Source organism: Corvus moneduloides, chromosome 3 (genome assembly GCF_009650955.1).
Source record: "Corvus moneduloides isolate bCorMon1 chromosome 3, bCorMon1.pri, whole genome shotgun sequence".
Taxonomy (NCBI): Eukaryota; Metazoa; Chordata; class Aves; order Passeriformes; family Corvidae; genus Corvus; species Corvus moneduloides.
Window position 1 is genome coordinate 113,137,308 of NC_045478.1, and position 18,722 is coordinate 113,156,029.

The 18,722-nt window shown below is 42.4% G+C and overlaps 1 protein-coding gene and 1 long non-coding RNA gene across 8 annotated transcripts in view; one reads left to right on the forward strand and one right to left on the reverse strand.

The window, feature by feature from the left end:
• PPP3R1 (protein phosphatase 3 regulatory subunit B, alpha) overlaps nt 1–1,305 on the reverse strand; it is a 39,127-nt gene extending 37,822 nt beyond the window's left edge. The window contains exon 1 of one of the 2 annotated variants that reach the window (XM_032103616.1): nt 1,096–1,305. In XM_032103616.1, coding sequence (XP_031959507.1) covers nt 1,096–1,098 — 3 coding nt within the window. In that variant the 5' untranslated portion in view covers nt 1,099–1,305. The remainder of the gene's footprint in view (nt 1–1,095) is intronic. The other variant, XM_032103614.1, reaches the window with a different exon arrangement.
• LOC116441564 lies at nt 542–17,388 on the forward strand. 6 transcript variants are annotated; one of them, XR_004239144.1, is made up of 4 exons: nt 1,607–2,106; nt 2,190–2,275; nt 5,556–5,715; nt 17,256–17,388. It is a non-coding gene; the product is annotated as an uncharacterized LOC116441564 (long non-coding RNA). The 6 variants fall into 6 exon arrangements; XR_004239146.1 differs by lacking the exons at nt 5,556–5,715; nt 17,256–17,388 and adding an exon at nt 542–751 and having other exon boundaries at nt 1,928–2,106; nt 2,190–3,029; XR_004239145.1 differs by lacking the exons at nt 5,556–5,715; nt 17,256–17,388 and adding an exon at nt 877–956 and having other exon boundaries at nt 1,928–2,106; nt 2,190–3,029.
• The last annotated feature ends 1,334 nt before the right edge of the window (nt 17,389–18,722 follow it).

Here is an 18,722-nt window from a genome sequence, read left to right on the forward strand (position 1 = left end):
AGCCTGAGCATGGCACATTAGTTTCTGCTTCAACTCTATTTTTTTAAAGGAAAGGCTGCAATACCTTGCTTAAAAACAAAAGGAAACCCATTTTTGACTTCCAGGCCCTGTGAGGTCTAACACGGAATTTAAACTACTTCTATTTCTCCAGCTGTAAAACCAAAATATTGCTAGGTCTTCCTGCAGCCAGGGTACTGGATAATTTAGGCTAAAATAAATGTTTATTAAAAAAAGGGCGTTGATTTCTTGGCAGCAGTGAAAAGCAGGAAACACCCCTAGTGTCGACGTAAAATACTACAGGACTCCATACTGTATCTCCGGGTTAATTTTACGGCAGAAAAAGGGAAATTTAAACCCATCATGATTGAAAAAACAGAGCGGTTCTCGCACACACACGCACACCTGGACACACCGCACTCCCGCAGCCTCAAACCTCGAATACCCATCGTACGTGAAGTGTCAGCCTTCCGCCCCAGCCCAGTTACAGCGCACATTATCCAGCCCATTGGGCTACGTACATTACAGCTTTCCGGTCCGCACACGAACAGCACAGCGCTACTGCTGCTGCACCGGGGGCGGGGGGAGAACCCCGCGGAGCTGCGAAACAACCCCCGCACGGCGGCTCTGCCGAAATTGCCGGAGTTTCGTTTCGAAACGGCTCCGGGGGCCGATGGTGCCTCTGGGGAACAGACGAGGCGCAGCCCGGGGCACGCGAATCCCCGGACGGCAGGGAGGGCCGGGCGGGGGTGAGGTGAGAGGGTGCCGGGGAAGGGAAAGGCCGAGCCCGACGAGCGCTGCCAAGGCGGCGGAGGGAGGAGGCGGAGAGCCAGCGGGGCTCCGTAGGCGGCAGAGGAGAGAGGGGGGGGGGGGATACCGCCGGGGAGAGCCGGGAGGGAAGCCTAAAGAGGCGCTCGCTCGCGGGAGGACGTGGACGGCCCGGGGGCAGGAGGAGCCGGGTCAGGGGCAGGGCAGCGCCGAAGCGGAGCGGTGGTGGGGCCGCGGGGGTGGGGGGCCCGGCCCGGTCTGGAATATTCCGGCGGGGCGGGAGAGGGAGGTGGGAAGAGTTAGGGAGGGGAAGGGAGGGAGGGTCCTCACCATGGCGGCGGGTGGGCGTCAGGCGTCTCCCCCGCAGATGAATCCGCCGACCCCGGCCTCGCTGTGCGCTGTCCGGCGTCGCCGCCGCCGTTGCCACTCCCAGTCCGCTTCCGATCCTGCTCCCGATCCCGCTCCCGTCACTGCGGCAGAGGCTCCGCTGACCCGCGCACGGAGCGAGCGAAGGAGGGAGGGGGCGCAAGCAGCGCTGGCGCGGGGCGGAGCGGGCGGGGGCTCTCACATCCGGGTCCTCCGCCGCGCCGGGGGGTGGGGCGAGGCCGTGACGTCATCTGGGGAGGTGGAAGCGCAAAATGGCCGTGAGGCGATTGTCGAGTCGTGAGGGGCCGAAGAGATTTTGAGCCCAGTCGTCAACCCGGCATTGCCACTGTAGCCTCTAAACTCCTAAACCACTAAATTACATCGCTCAGCGCAAAATCCAGGCGCCTCTTGAACACCTCCAGGGATGGTAACTCCACCACCTCCCTCGGCAGCCCACTCCAACGTCTGACCACCAGACCAGTGAAAAAACTTTTTGTTCTAATATCTAATCCCAATCTCCCCTGTCTCATCTTGAAGTCATCTTCTGAGGTCCTCTCACTGCAGACAGGGTAGAAGAGGCCGGACTCCAGCTAGTTGGAGAGAGAGATAAGGTCCTCCCTGAGCTTCCTCCAGGCTAAACTTAGCCCAGGTCCTTCAGCCGCTCCTTATAGGCGCGTGGGGAAAAGACGATTTTTGGGGCTGCTGTGCTGCCAGCACGTCCCTTTTAGTAGGCCTTTTGTGTTGAATGTTACTACAAAACACAACTTTTTCTTTTTTCTTTTTGCTACTAAACCAGGACTGATTCAGGATGATGGCATACACTTTCTTCCTCCCTTTATGTATGATTTGACAGATCAACATGTGATTGTTTTCAGTGCTGGGCCTGGCCAATGTGGTTGTGTGGCGGCAGTGAATGGCCTGAAAAGTCTTGAAAAGGGCTCCAAGGTTGTGGATTTCCTGACCTGTGCAGCAGATGTAAGTACAAAAATACCTCAATAAACCCGAGGTTTATTGCTACTACAGCTACTGGTGCTAACAAGTTATCTTTGCTCCTTCAGGTCTCTGCCCAGGGAAAGGTTCCCTCAGGGAAACTGCCAGAGCTGCTGGTCGTCCTTGTTCTCCCAAACACCCTCTGCTAAGACTGGTCTCCCTCAGCTATAACGTCTATATATGCTATTATTACATAATTCTTTTATATATATTTATGTGTGTGTATGTATGTTGTTTTATAAGCTGTGCTGCTGGAGCCCTTGCTGCTCAAGCTTCCTCGTGTGACTTCTGCTTTCTGCAAAAGGGGAAAAAAAAAAATCCATGCAGGGAGAAAGCTCTGTGCAAGGAGGCCTTTGGAAGCGTGGCTTTGAGAGGTGCCTGCTCTCCCTGTGTTCTGGCTGTTATTTTCCTCAGGTTTTTAATGTTGTATTGCAAGAGTCTATCCAGGCTTGAAGCTGCTTGGTAAAGAGTCACAGAGTATTTAGTGTTTGTTGGAAGGGACCTCTGGAGATCGTCTAGTCCAACCCCCATATTTAACAGATTCTTAGAGTATGGTGTTTCAGTACTGTTAATCGTTAATTATGCAAAACTAAAGGAATTGTGCAGTGATGAGATAATCCTTAAAAGTGTATGCATGTATCTTTGTGGTTTCATGCCAGCTTTGTACCCTGCATAGTCTACAAAATAAAATGACTGAGCTGAATGCAAACTCAGATGAAAGATGCAGTCTCAGTAACCCCTTTGAGACAAGATTTAGGGCACTGCAACTGCTTGCATAAGTAAGGCTGACCCTCGGGGAGTGATCTCTATATATTGTGAAGTTTTAAGTAGGCCAGATGACACCTTTAAAAACCTCTGTAAAGGGTAAGATAAAATAGGTAATAAAGAGGGTGTGATTTCACATTTCCTTTGCTGTTTTTGCCTTTCTGTCCTCTCTTTGATAAATGGGTTTATTTTGGAGCACCATGACACAGCGCATAACACTGTAACAAATTAGGTGGTGCTGTGAAAATAATAATTATGTATTGTTGTGTTAATACTGCCAAAGAGAAGACTCGGTACCATGTTGATGTTGTTTTTCAGGCGTTTGTTACTTGGCTCACAATAGCTAGACACTTTGCCAGGGAAATGCAAATTAATTCTGCCAAGTTCAAGGTGAACGGTGAGCTAATTCGTGGGGGAAGGGAAGACTGGATTAATGCTTTAAAACCAGGCTAATTTTTTAGGACCGTAGCTGAGAGCCTGAGCTTTCCAGTCTAAAATGGTAATTTCCTCTCCCTTCAGCTCCTTCTGGAAAAGGTACTGCCTCTTCACTATTTTTGGGAGCCTAAGCTGATCAAAGATTAGCAAAGGTTACCTTAAGAGTTCATAGAGAAACCTGGAATCTTGAAATTAAATGCACAAATGCTAAGAGGAATGGGAATCTCCCATAGGGAAGCCTGCTTAGGGACCTAAATAAATGAAGGGTGACTGTGCAGTTCAAGAACACATCAAAAAGTTGTTCTGTTCTAGAAGACTGAAGCAAAGCAGAACAATAACCGTGCAGTTCTTAGAAACTGTTAATGACTGACGAATGTTCTGTTGCCAAACTGATATGCAGCAAGGGGGAAGCTTGAACAGGAAGAACCAAGAGTGGATCAGGGAGATGGCACAGAAAAGTCTGGCAAAAGCAACTAAATAAAGGTGGTGGTGATAAGTGAAACTGAATAGTGGCAATCTGCACCAGAAGAAAACAAAACAAGCACTAGAACATAAGTGTAAGCTTTGAGTTAATAACAAATCAGCAAAACAGGCTGGTGAGAACCTGAGCCTGGCCACAGTGGGAGGTTATATATCAGAATATGATCTAGTCCAGGGAAGGAATTTTCTGCCTGTTTTTATTAACAGATACAGATGGTTAGGATGTCTCTTCTTTTGAGAGGAAAAAAACCCTAATTGATAGGATGTCTAGGAATAAAATATTCCCAGATTTCACTCAAAGTTAGCATTAAAACTGACTGGCCTCTAGCCAAAAAATAATAACTTGAGATCTCCAAAAGAAAAAGTAAAACAGTCCTGCTCCTTGCATCTCTGTCATTGCAGCTGTGTCTAGCAGATGCAAATCTGGAGTAAAATCAGCTAAATTAAATTGAAGGAGGCTAGAATTTCTATTGCATAATGTAATGAGACTAAAATAAACAGAAATAAGGAACATAATACCTTATTTGTTACCTTTTTAAGTTCCAAGTAGAGAGAGCCAAGAACTTAGGAAAACACAATATTAATCTTGTAATGCAGTTATGTCACTGATAATAGTTTTGAACCTCTAGATGCAGTACAAAGAAGAACTAGTGCAGTTTTAATTCCCTTTTCTTTTGTTTGAATCTGTCCAAGTTGCTTTTTTTTTATATCTAACTTCTAAAAGAAGTTAAAAATGAAGCATGGCATTTATTAGTGTGTAGGTGAGAGTCTATAGAAAACCATGACTTGCATTCAACACTTTGCATTATGTTACCTATATTTCTGACTTTTTTTGCAAATATTGATGTGATTTTTTTTAGAGTAAGTTTCAGACAATGCTTTGTCATTTTCTGCTGTTAGTAAAGCTCATAATTGCAGCGTAATTGCAGCCATTCAAACTAGGATCATAGCATCATGGAATCATTTGGATTGGAAGGGACCTTTAAGGGCCACTTAGTCCAGCCATGGGCCATCTATGTCCACTGTAAGCAGGGACATCTTCAACTAGACCAGGTTGTTCAGGGCCTGGTCCAATCTGACTTTGAGTATTCCCAGGGATGGGCCCTCCACCACCCCTCTGGGCCACCTACTCCAGGGTTTTACCATCCTCACTGTAAAAAACATCTGTGTCTCCATGTAAATGGAAACTGATTAAGCTACAGGTAAATAAATATGTAAACTCTGTACCTGTTTGGGATCTTCAGTGTTACTAACCATTATGATGTGGCTTGCACAGTGCTTGACCTAATGCCTGGAAAAACAGTTTCTGTGCTCCTGCTTATGTGTCTGGACTCTAGCTCATTTCACAGCATGTTTCTTTGAAAGTGCTATTTGTGATGCAGTAACTGTCTCAAAGTTTTGAGGGTTTTTTAATACAGCATGTGTCTTTGATGTCCTGAGCATATCCTTCTTTGTCTTGCCTTGCACTAGTCTTCATATTAACAATCCTGACTCACAAACCTTGCTGGATGCAATTTGTAAGAAGCATTCCCCTCTCTGTTAACCCAGGGTTAGGGCTGCCACCTAATTAAATAATCTTCTGTCCTGACCCTTAACAGGCTGTAAGCAGCTTTTCCCAGCAAGGCAGGTAAACTCTTGGGACAGTGCAATAAAGCTTGAAAATACGCTATTTTTAAGCATGTTTGTGTGTTCATATGTGCTCTAGTAGTGTTTTATAAAAATCAATAAACTCTTATTCTTCTGTAATTCTGTAGAAGGAAGGAAAGCAACCTTTTATGAACTGGCTTGGAGAGAAAGTGCTTTCAGTTACAGCAGGCAAGGGAGGCTGTACTTTATCAGCAAAAGAGGAAGCCTTTTCAGATAGAAATGAAAACTGTCCTTTCTCAGCATGTTTGAATTGCCCTGTTAGTGCAGGTAGGTCCTGAACTCTTCATATCTGTAAAACCAATGCACCATATTGATTCATTGTTTCAATTGTAATAAAAAAATAATAAGCAAATCTAAAGATACAATACTGACTAGAACTGACAAATGGTTGGAAAGAGAATGTGTCTCTTATTGTATCTCTCTTAGTCCTACATCTGTCTTTTCAGTTGAAAGAAATCAAAGGGAATCTGTCCTTATTTTCTCACGTATCTGTGAGACCATGTATAAATTGCCAAGACTTGGGAGGAAAGGGAGGTGATACTTTTCAGATCCATTAAGGCACAGCTGAAAAAACTGATCTAATGAAAGACCAGAAGAATGATGTGGGCCACAGGAGCCTTGTGAAGCTGTAAATAATAGGGTGAGTTTTAGTTAACCATTGGTTTATTTTGCGTCACTGTGGGATGCTGGATTTCAAACTGCTAGAAGAGGTACAGATGTACAGTTGTCTCTTGCATATGTGCATTTACTGAAACAGTGTTTGTAAATGCTTCTGATCTGTGGATCTTGGTGCCCAAGGTGCTGTGAATTAAATGATTGTAGGATTATTTCTTTTCAGCTCTTGTTGGTCATTAACAGCCCCCAAAGACTTGAAGCCACAAACTGAAAATCCTTACAAGAAACCTTTTGGGTTTTTCTTAACTGCATTATGAAGAGAGGCCTTCTGATTTCCTAAACTTACTGCCAGTTCTGACTAGGATAAACTGGGGATAAAAATGCTTTCTTTGTCTTTGTCATTGTGCCTATAATAATCACATTACCAGATAGCTCTCTGCAGAACAATACGGAAACAATTTGCAAGAAAGCTTGAGACTAGGAGGTTGTATTTTTCTTGAGACTCTGCAGTTAGCATAATACTTTCATGTAGAGATCTTGTTTGCCTAGCAGTTTTTAAGAATTCCTGATGGCATCCAGCTGTAGCTGGGGTTGGTATACTTGGCTGCTTTTTTTCTGAAGACATTTCTTCTGGGGAGCTGTTACGGGTTGACTGCTCAAAGACCTTGCAACAAATGGAGGCAAGTGCTGGAGTACAGTGTTTGATTTTTTTTTTTTTTTCCCCCCACTTATGTGCTTGTTTACCACCTTTGCAAAGGCTTATTTATTTTGCTTAATTCTGCTAGAGATACACATGTATCACTCTGACTGGCAAAGTTCTTATCTTCCTGCAGTAGCTGATAAGGCTGTAGAGACTGGCCTGCACGGGTTGTTAATGAGCTATTAATGTATGTAAATCCAATATTGTAGAAACAATCTCTTCAATTACTGTTTTATCACTGGTCATGTATTGGCTGACTGGTTCAGGTTTGGGCCAGTGCAAATGTTGAAAGTGATGACTCAGGCAGCAAACTAGATTAATGATTTAATGGCAAAACAACAATCTAAACTAAAACTATGCCAAAAGGTTTTTATTTGTTCATTGTCTTTCTTGTAGCAGAGAAAAAAGGAGGAAATTGCTTGGTTGCTGATCCTCTAACAGTTTGAGTTGGGGACAAATTTTGAATACCAGTTAGTAACCTGACTGTTTCAAAACAAATCAGAATACATGTTGTTCTGTGGAGTACCTTTTAACATATTAGTATGTGTTGTGGGGAGTTAATTAGTGCAAGGTTCTGTGTCTATTAACCTCTTTTTGTTGTCATGGAGGGGAAAAACAATTGCATTAAGAAATTCTGTCTGTGGTGTGATATGTTAAATTGCATCTAGGTTAGTTGTACATTTTTCTACAGCTTTTACTGCTATGATCTCTGTGCTCATGTAATCTGTTTTCATTTGCAGTGCAGTCAGCAGTATGAAAAATTAAGTAGCATGTTAGAGCTTTCAAGGAAAACATGATGCAGCATGATCATGTATATTAATGTAAACGTTCAGAGCCCTTTAGCTGAAGCAATGAAACCACACTGAGGGGAGTCACTGGTATGTGGAATTCTCTCCTCAGAGCTGCTGTTCTGTGCAGAGACTCTTGGGAGTGCAGATTGAGGACTGTGTGGTTTGTCATTGAGGGAGTATAACCCCATTCGCCATTTAGATATGTTTGCCACAGGATGGGATTTTTTTCTTTCCCAGAGAATTCAGAAGGTGGTATCATTTTCTCAAGGTGCAAAGCACCTGGTCTATCAGCCATGCCTGTTGTCAGTGTTTGGATCAACACTGGATACCGACTTTTTCTTATCATGGTAGTATTCAGGTATTTTGCACCTGCAGCACAGGACTAGAAAATCACCTCAGCTCTTTAGTGGTGGGTGGAAGTTTCAGTGGAAAGTGAAATTACACTCAAGATGCTGGGTGGGGACTCTGTGTTCACATAAAACAGCTTCCAGAATCCCAAGCGTTTAGACTTCCTAGGTTTTATGCTTGGTCTTTGCACTTGTAGCATAGTATGGTTACCCAAGGAGTCATAAATAGGTTTAGCTTCCTGTGATCCTCTTCCTCCTTAGAGGTAGATGACAGACTGCAACTTTTTTGCAGTGTGTGTCACTAAAGCTACTGGGAGCTCTTGCTTTGCACTGAAGTTAAAGAATCTATTACAGGAATTAAAAATTGGCTGGACTTGCTGTTGATCTCTGTTAATCCGAAGATTTTGAGTGATTTAAGTCTTTGGACTTCATCTTGCAGAAGACTGACTAATTAAAAGGGGCACTTGCCAGGGATGGTGTGCAGCTTATTACACTGGTACAGTGTTAAGTCATGGTGCTTTTGCCTCCTACTTATATGGCAAAGTACCATCAAGTTTCTGGTGTGGAACTGATTTATAACTTCAGTAGATTTAATATCATCTTCTGATCCATCATGCTGTTCCTGAACTCTCCCTCAAGAAAAAAGTAGAAATTTTCCTTTTCTGAAAGGACCTGCAATGTTTCCAGAGGAGATTTCAAAAATCAGAATAAAGACACTTTCTCTTATTTTCCTATCAAAATTCCTGCTGATTCTGTCTCCCTGCAGACAAAATGTATGCATAATGGCAGTGAGGTTCCTAAGTAAATACCATGAAATTTTGTGTGTCTTAGTCATACAGTGCTATTTTTCTTTCCTCTGTCAATAGGGAAGAATACTGCTCTCTGAAAATTGTGCTTTTTTTTTTTTTTTTTTTTTTGCAGCCTGCTTTGCACACTGAAAATAGTTCAGATTTTGTACTGTAAAGCACCACCACTAGAATTTTGCTGAAGCCCAAACAATTTTCCACTGGATGATAATATCCTTAAATTTATTGTCCCTAGTTTATGCAGCATGTGTTGTACAAGAGATACTCCAGGCTGTCCTCAATATGAAATCTAGTTTCAAAAAACCCACTTCTGTAGGCCTTGTCTGTGGCAGGAACAATAAGGCCAGTAATGATTCTAATGCTTTTCAGCTGGTGGGGAATGCAACAGAACATTTTGTGACTTTGGATCATGTGTTTATGCATAAATAACCAAAAAGAGGCTTAAGAGAACAGTATCAGAAAAAAAATAGTGCCAATTATTAGTTATCAGGGTAGTACTAATGAGATGAGACTGTGTTGAAAAAAATTTTATAGTCTTGTAAAGAACTTCAACTTTGTCTTTTTCCATTCAGTTGAAGTTGTCATATGACCCTTTCTGCAGATTTAGGAACAGCTGGTAAATTTGCAAAGGAGAGTTAATGCCCAGGGAAGTAAGGTATGCACTTGCACCGCACAATGCCATGAGAGCTTTGTGCTGCATGTAAATCTCGGTATTAAAAAAATATGGAAACTTGTTCAATGTTGCAGTAAGCATGTTACTAATGCTATGACTGCATGGGTTAAAACTGACAAAGATTTACCGACGTGTATCCAGTTCTGTTGAATCTGCTGGGACCCAGTATTACCGGGGTAAGTGCAGCCTGTGGAGTTGCAGTCAGTGTCTTTTTCCTGTTATAGCTCACACCAATTTTGGACTAGAAGAAACAACACTATAGTGGCTTTTTGGTCAACATAATTTGCAGTTTTCTAGCTGACTTATGCTCACAGGAGTATTTTGCTACCTTCCCAGAGCTAAATGTGTAGGATGTGTCTGGGAAATGTTTATGTTATGTCCCTCTTACAAATAGAAACCATTCTGAGCACCACCCTCATGGCACAGTGAGGCAACATGCTACTTCCCGATTCTGACATCCGTAGCAAAGAATAAACACAGGTTATCAATACTCTCTTGTCCTGCTGCATATGACCTCTCCAGCTCTAGCAGTACTTAAACTCAGGAGCAAGCAGCTGAAAGCTTTCATTCTCTGCATCCTGTAATCATACTCGGGGATGGAAGGGACTAATTAATGCCTGAATACCAGCGAATACATACCCAGTCTGATCAAATGCAGCAGCAGTTAGCACTGGATTTAGCTTAAGGTCAGGGAAGAGAGGAGGGATGCTGTTAGGGTGAAGGAGTAGTCTGTAATCTTCTTGGTAGTGAAAGCCAATCTCCCTCTCCTGACCAGGTCAGTCTATATGGGTAGCACACCAGATATGCCCACATCTGGTACAGTGAGAGAATTTGTCTGGCATGTATGGAGGATTCTACTTTTTCTCACACATGTAAATGGAGATCTACATTTCATGTTGAACAACCTGCAGCCCTTCTTGTGTGGGCTGTTAGCTTTTTTTTAAGCACTGCTGTTCTGAGTGCAATAAATAGAGCATATTTTAGATTAATTCTCCAGAGAAACAATTTTCAGTATAACCTGGTTTTCAACACTCAAAAGCCTTTGGATATAGCCTAAAGCTGTTGTAAACACTGGGAGGTAAGAGCCTTTGAAATAGCTGTGTGGAGTAAGCAGTGTTTTAAAAACAAAACAAAAAACTTCCCCAGATATGAGCTGTGTTGCAAATTTCTGCAAATTTCTGAGTGACCCTGCAAATGGACTTTTTAAAGAGGAAATGCTGCTACACGATCAAGGTCCCTGAAGGTGCTAAAAAAGAGCAGCAAATGTATAAAGCCAGTAAAGCTTGAGGTATTAAGATAAAAAACATCCATCATTGAAGCAGTCAGGGCTCCCCTTTTAACAGTATATCTTGATGTTACAGTGTTCAATTATGTACCTAGTTTGTATAATCATTAAGGAAGAACTAGCCTCACAGTGTAAATCCTTTAGTTTATTGGTATTTTAGTAACATACAGTACACATTTTACTGCTCAAATGGTTAATTTGTTCGTGATGATGGTTGTTTATGTTGTTCTGAGCCTGTGGGTGTTCACTCTGACTGAATGCATACATGTGTAGATGTATGTTGTAGAACATGATGAAAGCTTGAAGTACTCAGTTCTTGGCATCATAGTAGCCTGTTTAAGTTTTTGCTCAAGATCTACATTCATGAGTAGCCAGCTTTGAGGCTTCTCCTGCATATCTCATGACAGTTTTGGGATACTTATATTTTGAGAGAGTTTGGACTGGAGTAACTCTGCAGATAACTTCCAGTTAAGGTATACCAGCTTCTCAGGGATTGTCTAGTTTCACTGAGCAGTGAGGCTGAGCTGGAAGCATGCTGCATCCCTGAGCAGACCAGTGAAAAGCTGTTGCTGTGGGCAGCCCCTCTTGCTCACTCCCTTAGAGCTAATGTATAGGCTCTGCAGCATCCTTAATTGTCCCCAGGTGGTGTGTGGTCCTGTTCAGAAATCACACCTTGGTCAATTGTATCCTCAACTGTAGTCAAGTGCTCTGGCCTGCAGCTGTTGTGATGAAGACCAGAGAACAGGTCCAGACATGTTATCTGCACAAGGTTTAGCTTGCACCCTGATACTGCTCGTCTGGTTTATGGGATCACTAAGTACTGGAATATTAAGTTTCTTGTGGAGCTTGGGATGCCAAATCTTGATCAGGACCACAGTGATTTTTTTGCTGCAACTATTAAGCATCAGTGAGGTTGATAAGTGATAATCCTGATACCTAAGACGAGTGTTCTAGTGCACATGCTTTTCTGGATATCATTTTGGGAACACCTCCACTAATACTCAGTTTACACCACTGAGCTGAAATAGAGGGTTTTTAACACCAGATTTGTCATTCATTTTCTATGCGACCGTACACATGAGGTATCTCAGGTGGACATGTAGACTTTAGGCCCTCTTTTGAAATGTCCTCTTTGAAGGGAAATAGGTGGAGGATTCAGAAATTCTTACACAAATGCATAGTGTATTTATATGTGCATTGTTATTTACATAGCATAATCCATATTTAACTTACCGAAAAGTACATGATATTAAAATATGGTAAATTCAACCTTGCTTGACCTGTCCAGCCTAAATACTTTTTTTGTAGAGGAAAAATGGAAAGAACAAAAGGATTCTTACTGACTTATAAAAGTTTCAAAATGTAATGTCATCAGTGTTAGATAAACTTTTGTATCTGCATAGAAGAGATAAACAGACAAGCTCACTAATGAAATTTCAGGTATTAAAAGCAAGACAAATCTTAAAAGCTGCTTTTTTCTTTTTTTGTTGTTGTTTGTTTTGGGTTTGTTTTGGTTTTTTGTTTGCTTTTCTTGTTTTTGTGCAGGGGTTTCTTGTTTGGTTTGGTTTTGGTTTGGTGGGGTTTTTTTTGGTTTTTTTGGTGCTACAGCCTAAATTGACTGTGATTCCAGTAAAGGTATTCAACTAAACTCTCTACTGTTTTACGTATAATTGAAAACAGGATCTTTAAGACTGTATCATAAAGGTTGGAAACAAAAATATTAAAGGTATTGATAAAAAAAAAAAAACCAACAACAAACAAAACACTTTGAAATTGCTTTGCTGCACAATAGTCAATTTACCAGGCTCTCAGCACAGCCAGTAGCTCTAGTGTCTGTGTTTGGGGATGTCTGGTCCCTTGCTTTGGATTATCTTGTAAACGTATGTTTTGTGAATTAATAGTAACACATGGCTTTTAATGATAAAAGGACATTTAGTTTGACTTAATTATCTAGTTACTGCCTTTTGCAATAACACACTGCTTCCTGTAGCTAAACACTCAATTGAAACGAAGATAACTTATATAAATATGTAAATGTTTATCACTTAAAATTCCCTTGATAGAACATGCTTAAGCTGTAAACCTTGGTGTTTGAGAAGGTATTTTAAAATTTGGATGGTTTCTGAAGAGATAATCAGATTCTAAGCCAAGTTTCTTCCCTTGAATACCTGCATTGTCTTCAGTAATAAATTTGCATGCAAACTGGAGGAAGGCATTTGGCCTATTCTTAGAGCAAGTCAAAATTATGCTCTGCTTCTTGATGATCAGCTGTACATCTTCCCTTTATATCTTGTGTATCAACAAGTGCAGGGCACTGAAGAAACTCTTTGCCTTGGAGAAACTTACAGCCTATATGTAAAGAATAACTAAATGTTATTCTATGAGTTTATTAGGGTTAGGAACTCGCTATTCCTTACCAGTAGGTTGTAGTGTGTGGGTAGATAGCAGGTGTGTGCATTGGCTCCTGCCATGCTGCTGGAAAAGGAACTATACCATTGGTTTTGCCCTTCTTACTGCAAGTTTCCCACATATGATCTGCTTGTATGAACCTGCATGTCTCTGCTTCCTAACTCAGTTCTTAAAATATTATCTCTCATAGCTTAAACACTTCATGTAGCTGAACTTTTTGTAAAGTTAATTTATCAAGCAGTTGGGCTGGGGAGAGAATACACATGTAGTCATGTTGGCAGACTGGAGAATGAATAAAAATTTCAGTCAAAGAAAAGAGCTGTATTAGGTGACTGGGACTAGAAGCCTCTTTACTTGCCCAGTGTCACCAAAGCACCATTTCTAACCACCAGTCAGTCATTGGTGTCCATTGGGTGGATAAAGCTTGATTTTGTTATCACACTTGAGACCAGGGCTGGATCTGGGTCAGGCTGAGAGTCAGAGGACTGTAGTGCATATGGATATGCAAGAGCTGGCAACAGATGGTATCATAGTGGGAAGAAAGAGACAGCTCATCAGCTGGCAATGTTTCTGCTGCATTTTGTCAATTATTTCTTTTTCTTCAGGGAAGAATTCAGTGTTTGGTTAAGTTTTGTTGTTAGTTTTTATAGTTATTGATCCTAAGAAATCGTCCGCTCTGAACTTAGTATTCCTTTATTTTAAGGCCATTTGATATCCTAAGTAATATGATTAGTGCTCACATTTAAGACTGTATTTTCTTAGTTAAAAAAAAAAAGCGCCCAAGTTACATGTAAATATTGTGGCAAAGGGTTCCCCAAAACCCTGAGCAGAATATTCATCTTTGTGGCAGATGGTTCTACAGTAATTGCTGATTCATAGTCTTTTGAAAAAGGAAGTAAGCTACTAATGAGTTTATGGACTAAGCATTTTGACTAAATTAACTTCTTTATATCAGCATATTGCATTTGCAGTAAGCTTAGAGTTAGAAAATACTGCTTATATTTTACAAGTAGGATTGACTTAATTTAGTGATTGCATGGAAGAAAAGGACTCATACATTAGTTTTTCATTCAGTAATATATCTTAGGTTTTCTTAAACAAGAAGATAGTTTTATTAATCATTCCTGTTTTTCTTAAGCAAAACCCTAAAATGTTTAAAACCAAGCATTAGCTTATTTTGTAGGGCATTTACAGTGGGGTTTTCAGAAGAGGTGGGTTTCTCATTGACTAATTTTTTTTTTTTTATTTTTGCTATAGATTTAAATTATTATTAACTTGTGGACGAATAATAGTGCTTCTTAAGCTTTAAAATTTTAATTTGTTTTTACATCTATTTAATGAAAAAAATATGAGTAGCTGCCTGTGAGAAGGATGACTGCTTTCTTGAAGGGATAATTTAACTAATTATATATAAACATTTATTCCATGCTTATCACCATAGTAACTGAGGCCTCAAGTCAGTGTGCTTTGCTGAGCAGGGTTGCAAATGCTGTAGTGAGCCAAGGCCTGAACTTCTGTATGAAAATACAGTTTCACATTTTGTTGAGGCACAGCTAATCCCTGCTACACCTTTTTGGCCTCATGTCACTATTTGTATTCCCAGGGCTGCAAGCATGGAAGAAACCTGGGAGTTAATGTGTCTGAAAATTAACCTCCCTGAAAATTAGTGTGCACCAAATCATCCTTCTGATCTGCTCAAGCATGTGACTGTATGACCACTAGTGAGCCACTGGGGAGAGTCAGGAACATGTGATTGTGATAAGTGTGGGGAGAGACAGCTAAAAATTAATCTGATTACAAAGCTGCTCTGGAAGCCACTTGTTTAGGGCCTGACTATGCTGTAGCTGAAATTGTTGAAAAATTGTTGGCTTGGGAATTTAGCCAGTTTAAGTGAGGAAATTATCTAACCAATATTAATTTTGAAGTGCTTATTGTGACTTTAGAAGTATATCCCTGAGCCAGGTATCTACTTGGTCCTGTTCTGAGAATGGAAGATGCTATCAGGATTGACTTTTGGTGTCTCTTCCCATATGCTGACCTCTGACAACTGGCCACAGAATTTTATCCGAATGTTCACTTCAGGGATTGTTACAATTAAGTTACTGCATCTCTTTATTTTCATCTTCTTTTTATCTGTACCTAGACAATTGCTGTCAGAGAAACCTCATCTTTTTACTTCAGCTTTCATTTTGACAGCAGCAAGGGTAGTACTAGCTATTTCTGCAGGCTGTTTGTAAGTAAATCTCAGATGTATTCATGTTTCAGATGCTCCTTCTGCCTTATAAAACATGGCGATAGTATGTGTTTTATAACTATAAAGCTTTAGAAACTCAGACTTTAAAACTCTGAAAGACTTTAAAACATTTATCCTAAAAAACTTGATGAAGGCTTTTACTTTTTATCTGCTACATTAACCAGGCCGTCATTTTGAGCCTTTAAAATTACAGTGCCATTTTATTTTCCAGTGCGCTTTAGATCATCACTTCACCATCCAAGGTCCTGATTCCACAGAGACTTGCACACTTGTTTAACAACGCATGTTTCAAACAATACTACTGATTTGTTACTCTTCATTTACTGTTACCTGATTTGAAGACAATCAGACAAATCAGGGACATTGGCATTAATTCTGCAGTATTTGCAAACAGAGAAATTATTTGCAGGTGTAGCACAGCACTGCAGTTAATCACACTTGCAAACTGCAGTATGAAGTGTGATCTTGTATAGCCATTTATAGCCTGAGTTTTCAAGAGCTGTAACTCTGCTTTTGGCTTGGCTACCTTCCATGGCTGTTGTAGATTACATTTGCAATCAAGTTGTTGCCAAACTTCCACTCAGTGTTAAGGTCATGTTTACTACTGCGCAGCTGCATAGTGAAGAGTTGCAGTAAAAGCAAAATAAACTTAAGACTATTTGAAGAGCAGCTCTCTATGGGATTGGAGAGCAAGTGGATGTTGGGCAGAAGCTCAAATTGACTGTGGACGAAAGCAGAATATTTTTGGCAGCATTTAAATTTTACTGTTTCATTATAGCTGATGTGTCCTTGACTGCAGCTCTAATAAAAACAACTTGTGCGTGTTCTGAGTACTGTTTAAAAAGAACATAGATGTAAGAAAACTGGAGTCTGTAGCTCTCCATATGTGGTGTTGGAATGGTGCAAGGTTTTCATCTATTAGCCAGAGTGAGTAGCCTTCTAAAAACCCTAAAAAGAACCTAAAACCATTAAATTTCTGGCACTGCTCATGAAAAGAATGCTGTTGGAACACTTAAGGTCCTGTTACTTTTACAGGGAATGGCTACAAAGGCTAAATGTGGTCCTCCCAGATGAAGGGTTAAAGTATACTACAAATGAGCTGCAATGGAGCTTTAATTATGACTTAACTGTTCTGGATTAGACACCCACACCCATATTCCCCTTTTGTGTTTTAAAATCTTGTAGATGGATGCATTTTTGCTGGTGTGAATGCCAGTAACTCTTTGAGCTTAAAAAAAATGCAAAATCCAAAAACCACGGCTGGGGAGGGACTATTACTGCCACTGACATTCTGACACACATCTTTTAGCTAGCTTTAAGTAACGAGGTATATGCAGTAACGATCAGCTGCACTTGACAAGCAAAATTCTCCACAATACTAAGTTTCCTGTGTGAAAACAGACCACAGAGCAGAGGAGAAGGATTTTTGTATTATCCTTACATGAGGAAAGAGACAGGTTTATATCTTTTGTTAAACACCAAAAATCCATAGAGGAGCAACACCTTATTGTCCCACCTGTATAAAAGCTTCAGCTGGAATTCTCAACTTTTTAAAGAGTCAGTCAATCAAATGTAGAATACTGGTGTGCAGGAAACTTGTAGATACAAAAATGCTGCTAGCGAGGATTTTCTTACTATTTTCTAAGTCCGTGAGAGACTTTTCTCTCTCACAGAAGAGGTAGCAGAATATGTAAACAACAAAGTCACCTGCAACCTTGAAAAATCTTGTTTATGGTATAGTAGAAAAATATTTTGACAATGGATCTTTTGGGATTTTAGCCAATCACCCCAAGGGGTGGCTGATCCTTTGTCCAATTAGACTATGAACAAAAAAGTCTATAAAAGAGTTTGTAAAATAATTAAATCAATCTTGCTGCACAATTCCTGCCTGCTGGATCTTCTCTCCTCCTCCTCCCTATGGCTGCAGGACATGATGATACACCCTAGGGCCCAGGCCTGCGTTAATATTTGGTGACCCTGACATGATCTGCACTCTCTGATGTGTCCTGCTGCTGCGAGGCAAGCCGAATTTCTCTAGAGGTACGCTGTTCCCCTTCCCCCCCAGGACCGGGAGGTCCGACGTGACTGAGAAATGGCGAACAGCGGCTCACAAACCGGCACTGTGGTAATGGTCTGGAAAGGTGTGTTTAGCAAAATGCACACCTCCATTTCTGAGAACTCAGTTCGGGAATTATTAGATTGGGCTACCTTAAAAGGGATTTCCATGGACAGAGATACTGCCCTGGACTTTGCCTTATGGCAGGAACTTGGCTGTGCTGTCCGGCACGAACTCCCGTGTGGGGACCCAGCAGCATTACAATTATACCAGACCTGGCGTTCGTTATTTATTCTGCTGACAGACCTTGACTGTACCAGCTGAGGTGGCTCGCCTATTTCGGTGATGAGTGATGGAGGAATGTCCAAGGGGGCAAGTGATGGTGAATCCAAAAAAACACCCTCGGCTCCACAGACAGAGCCTGCGCTGCCTTGCCCTGCACAGTCGCAGGACTCCGCGGCCCCCAGGGACCCCGCGCCGGCAGAGGCGGGGATGTCGGGGCAGCGGGAGGGCGCACAGTATACCTTGCTGCTCAGCTCGGCAGCGGCCACTGCTTATCCAGGGCCGCAAATTAGCGGCTTAGCGAATTGGACCCCCGTGGCGGCTCCTAGCCCCTTTGCCTATGCACCAACAGAGCCAAAATCGCCTGGATCTAACTTCTTAGCCGACGTAGCGCCAGGCGTGACTGCACCGAGACTGCCTGGGTGTGGTCCGCTGCCCTCCTTGGCGCTGGGCTGTTGTGCACTGCTGCAGAACCGAGCCATCGACCTTTTAATACAGCATCTGCCTTTGTTGACAGAGTTACCGAACATATCCCGAAAGCTGGAGGACCTGCACAGCTTGCAAAAGCAGCTGCCGCGGACGCCAGAGGCACCCCGCCGCGCGGGGTCCACTGGGCCCACGCTGCCAGCACCGCCCGCGGGAGCCGCGGCTCCAAACCAAGGAGCTGCGTGGCCGGCAGCGAACCCAGAAGTAGCGCTGCCACGGGAAAACCTGGAAGCGGACACGGCTGCAGAGCGGCGGCTGGGGGCAGTGGCGCCGAACACAGCCAGGGAGCGAGAAACAGCAGCGGTTTGGGCAGCGGCACCGAATGCGGCTGCGGAGCAAGGGCCAGTGGCAGCGCCGGGCGCAGCTGCAGCACAAGGGCCATCGATGGCGCCGAACGCTGCCACAGAGCACGAGATGAGCGCAGCGCCGGGCGTGGCTGTTGCCCCAGAGACGGCTGTAACAGCTCCAGTACCAGTTCAGTCGGGACCGGCTGAGACGGCATCCCGTAAAGAAGCTGCTGTTCAAACTGCAGCGCAGCCAACTGCAGTCTGTGCTGTCTGTTCTGGCTCT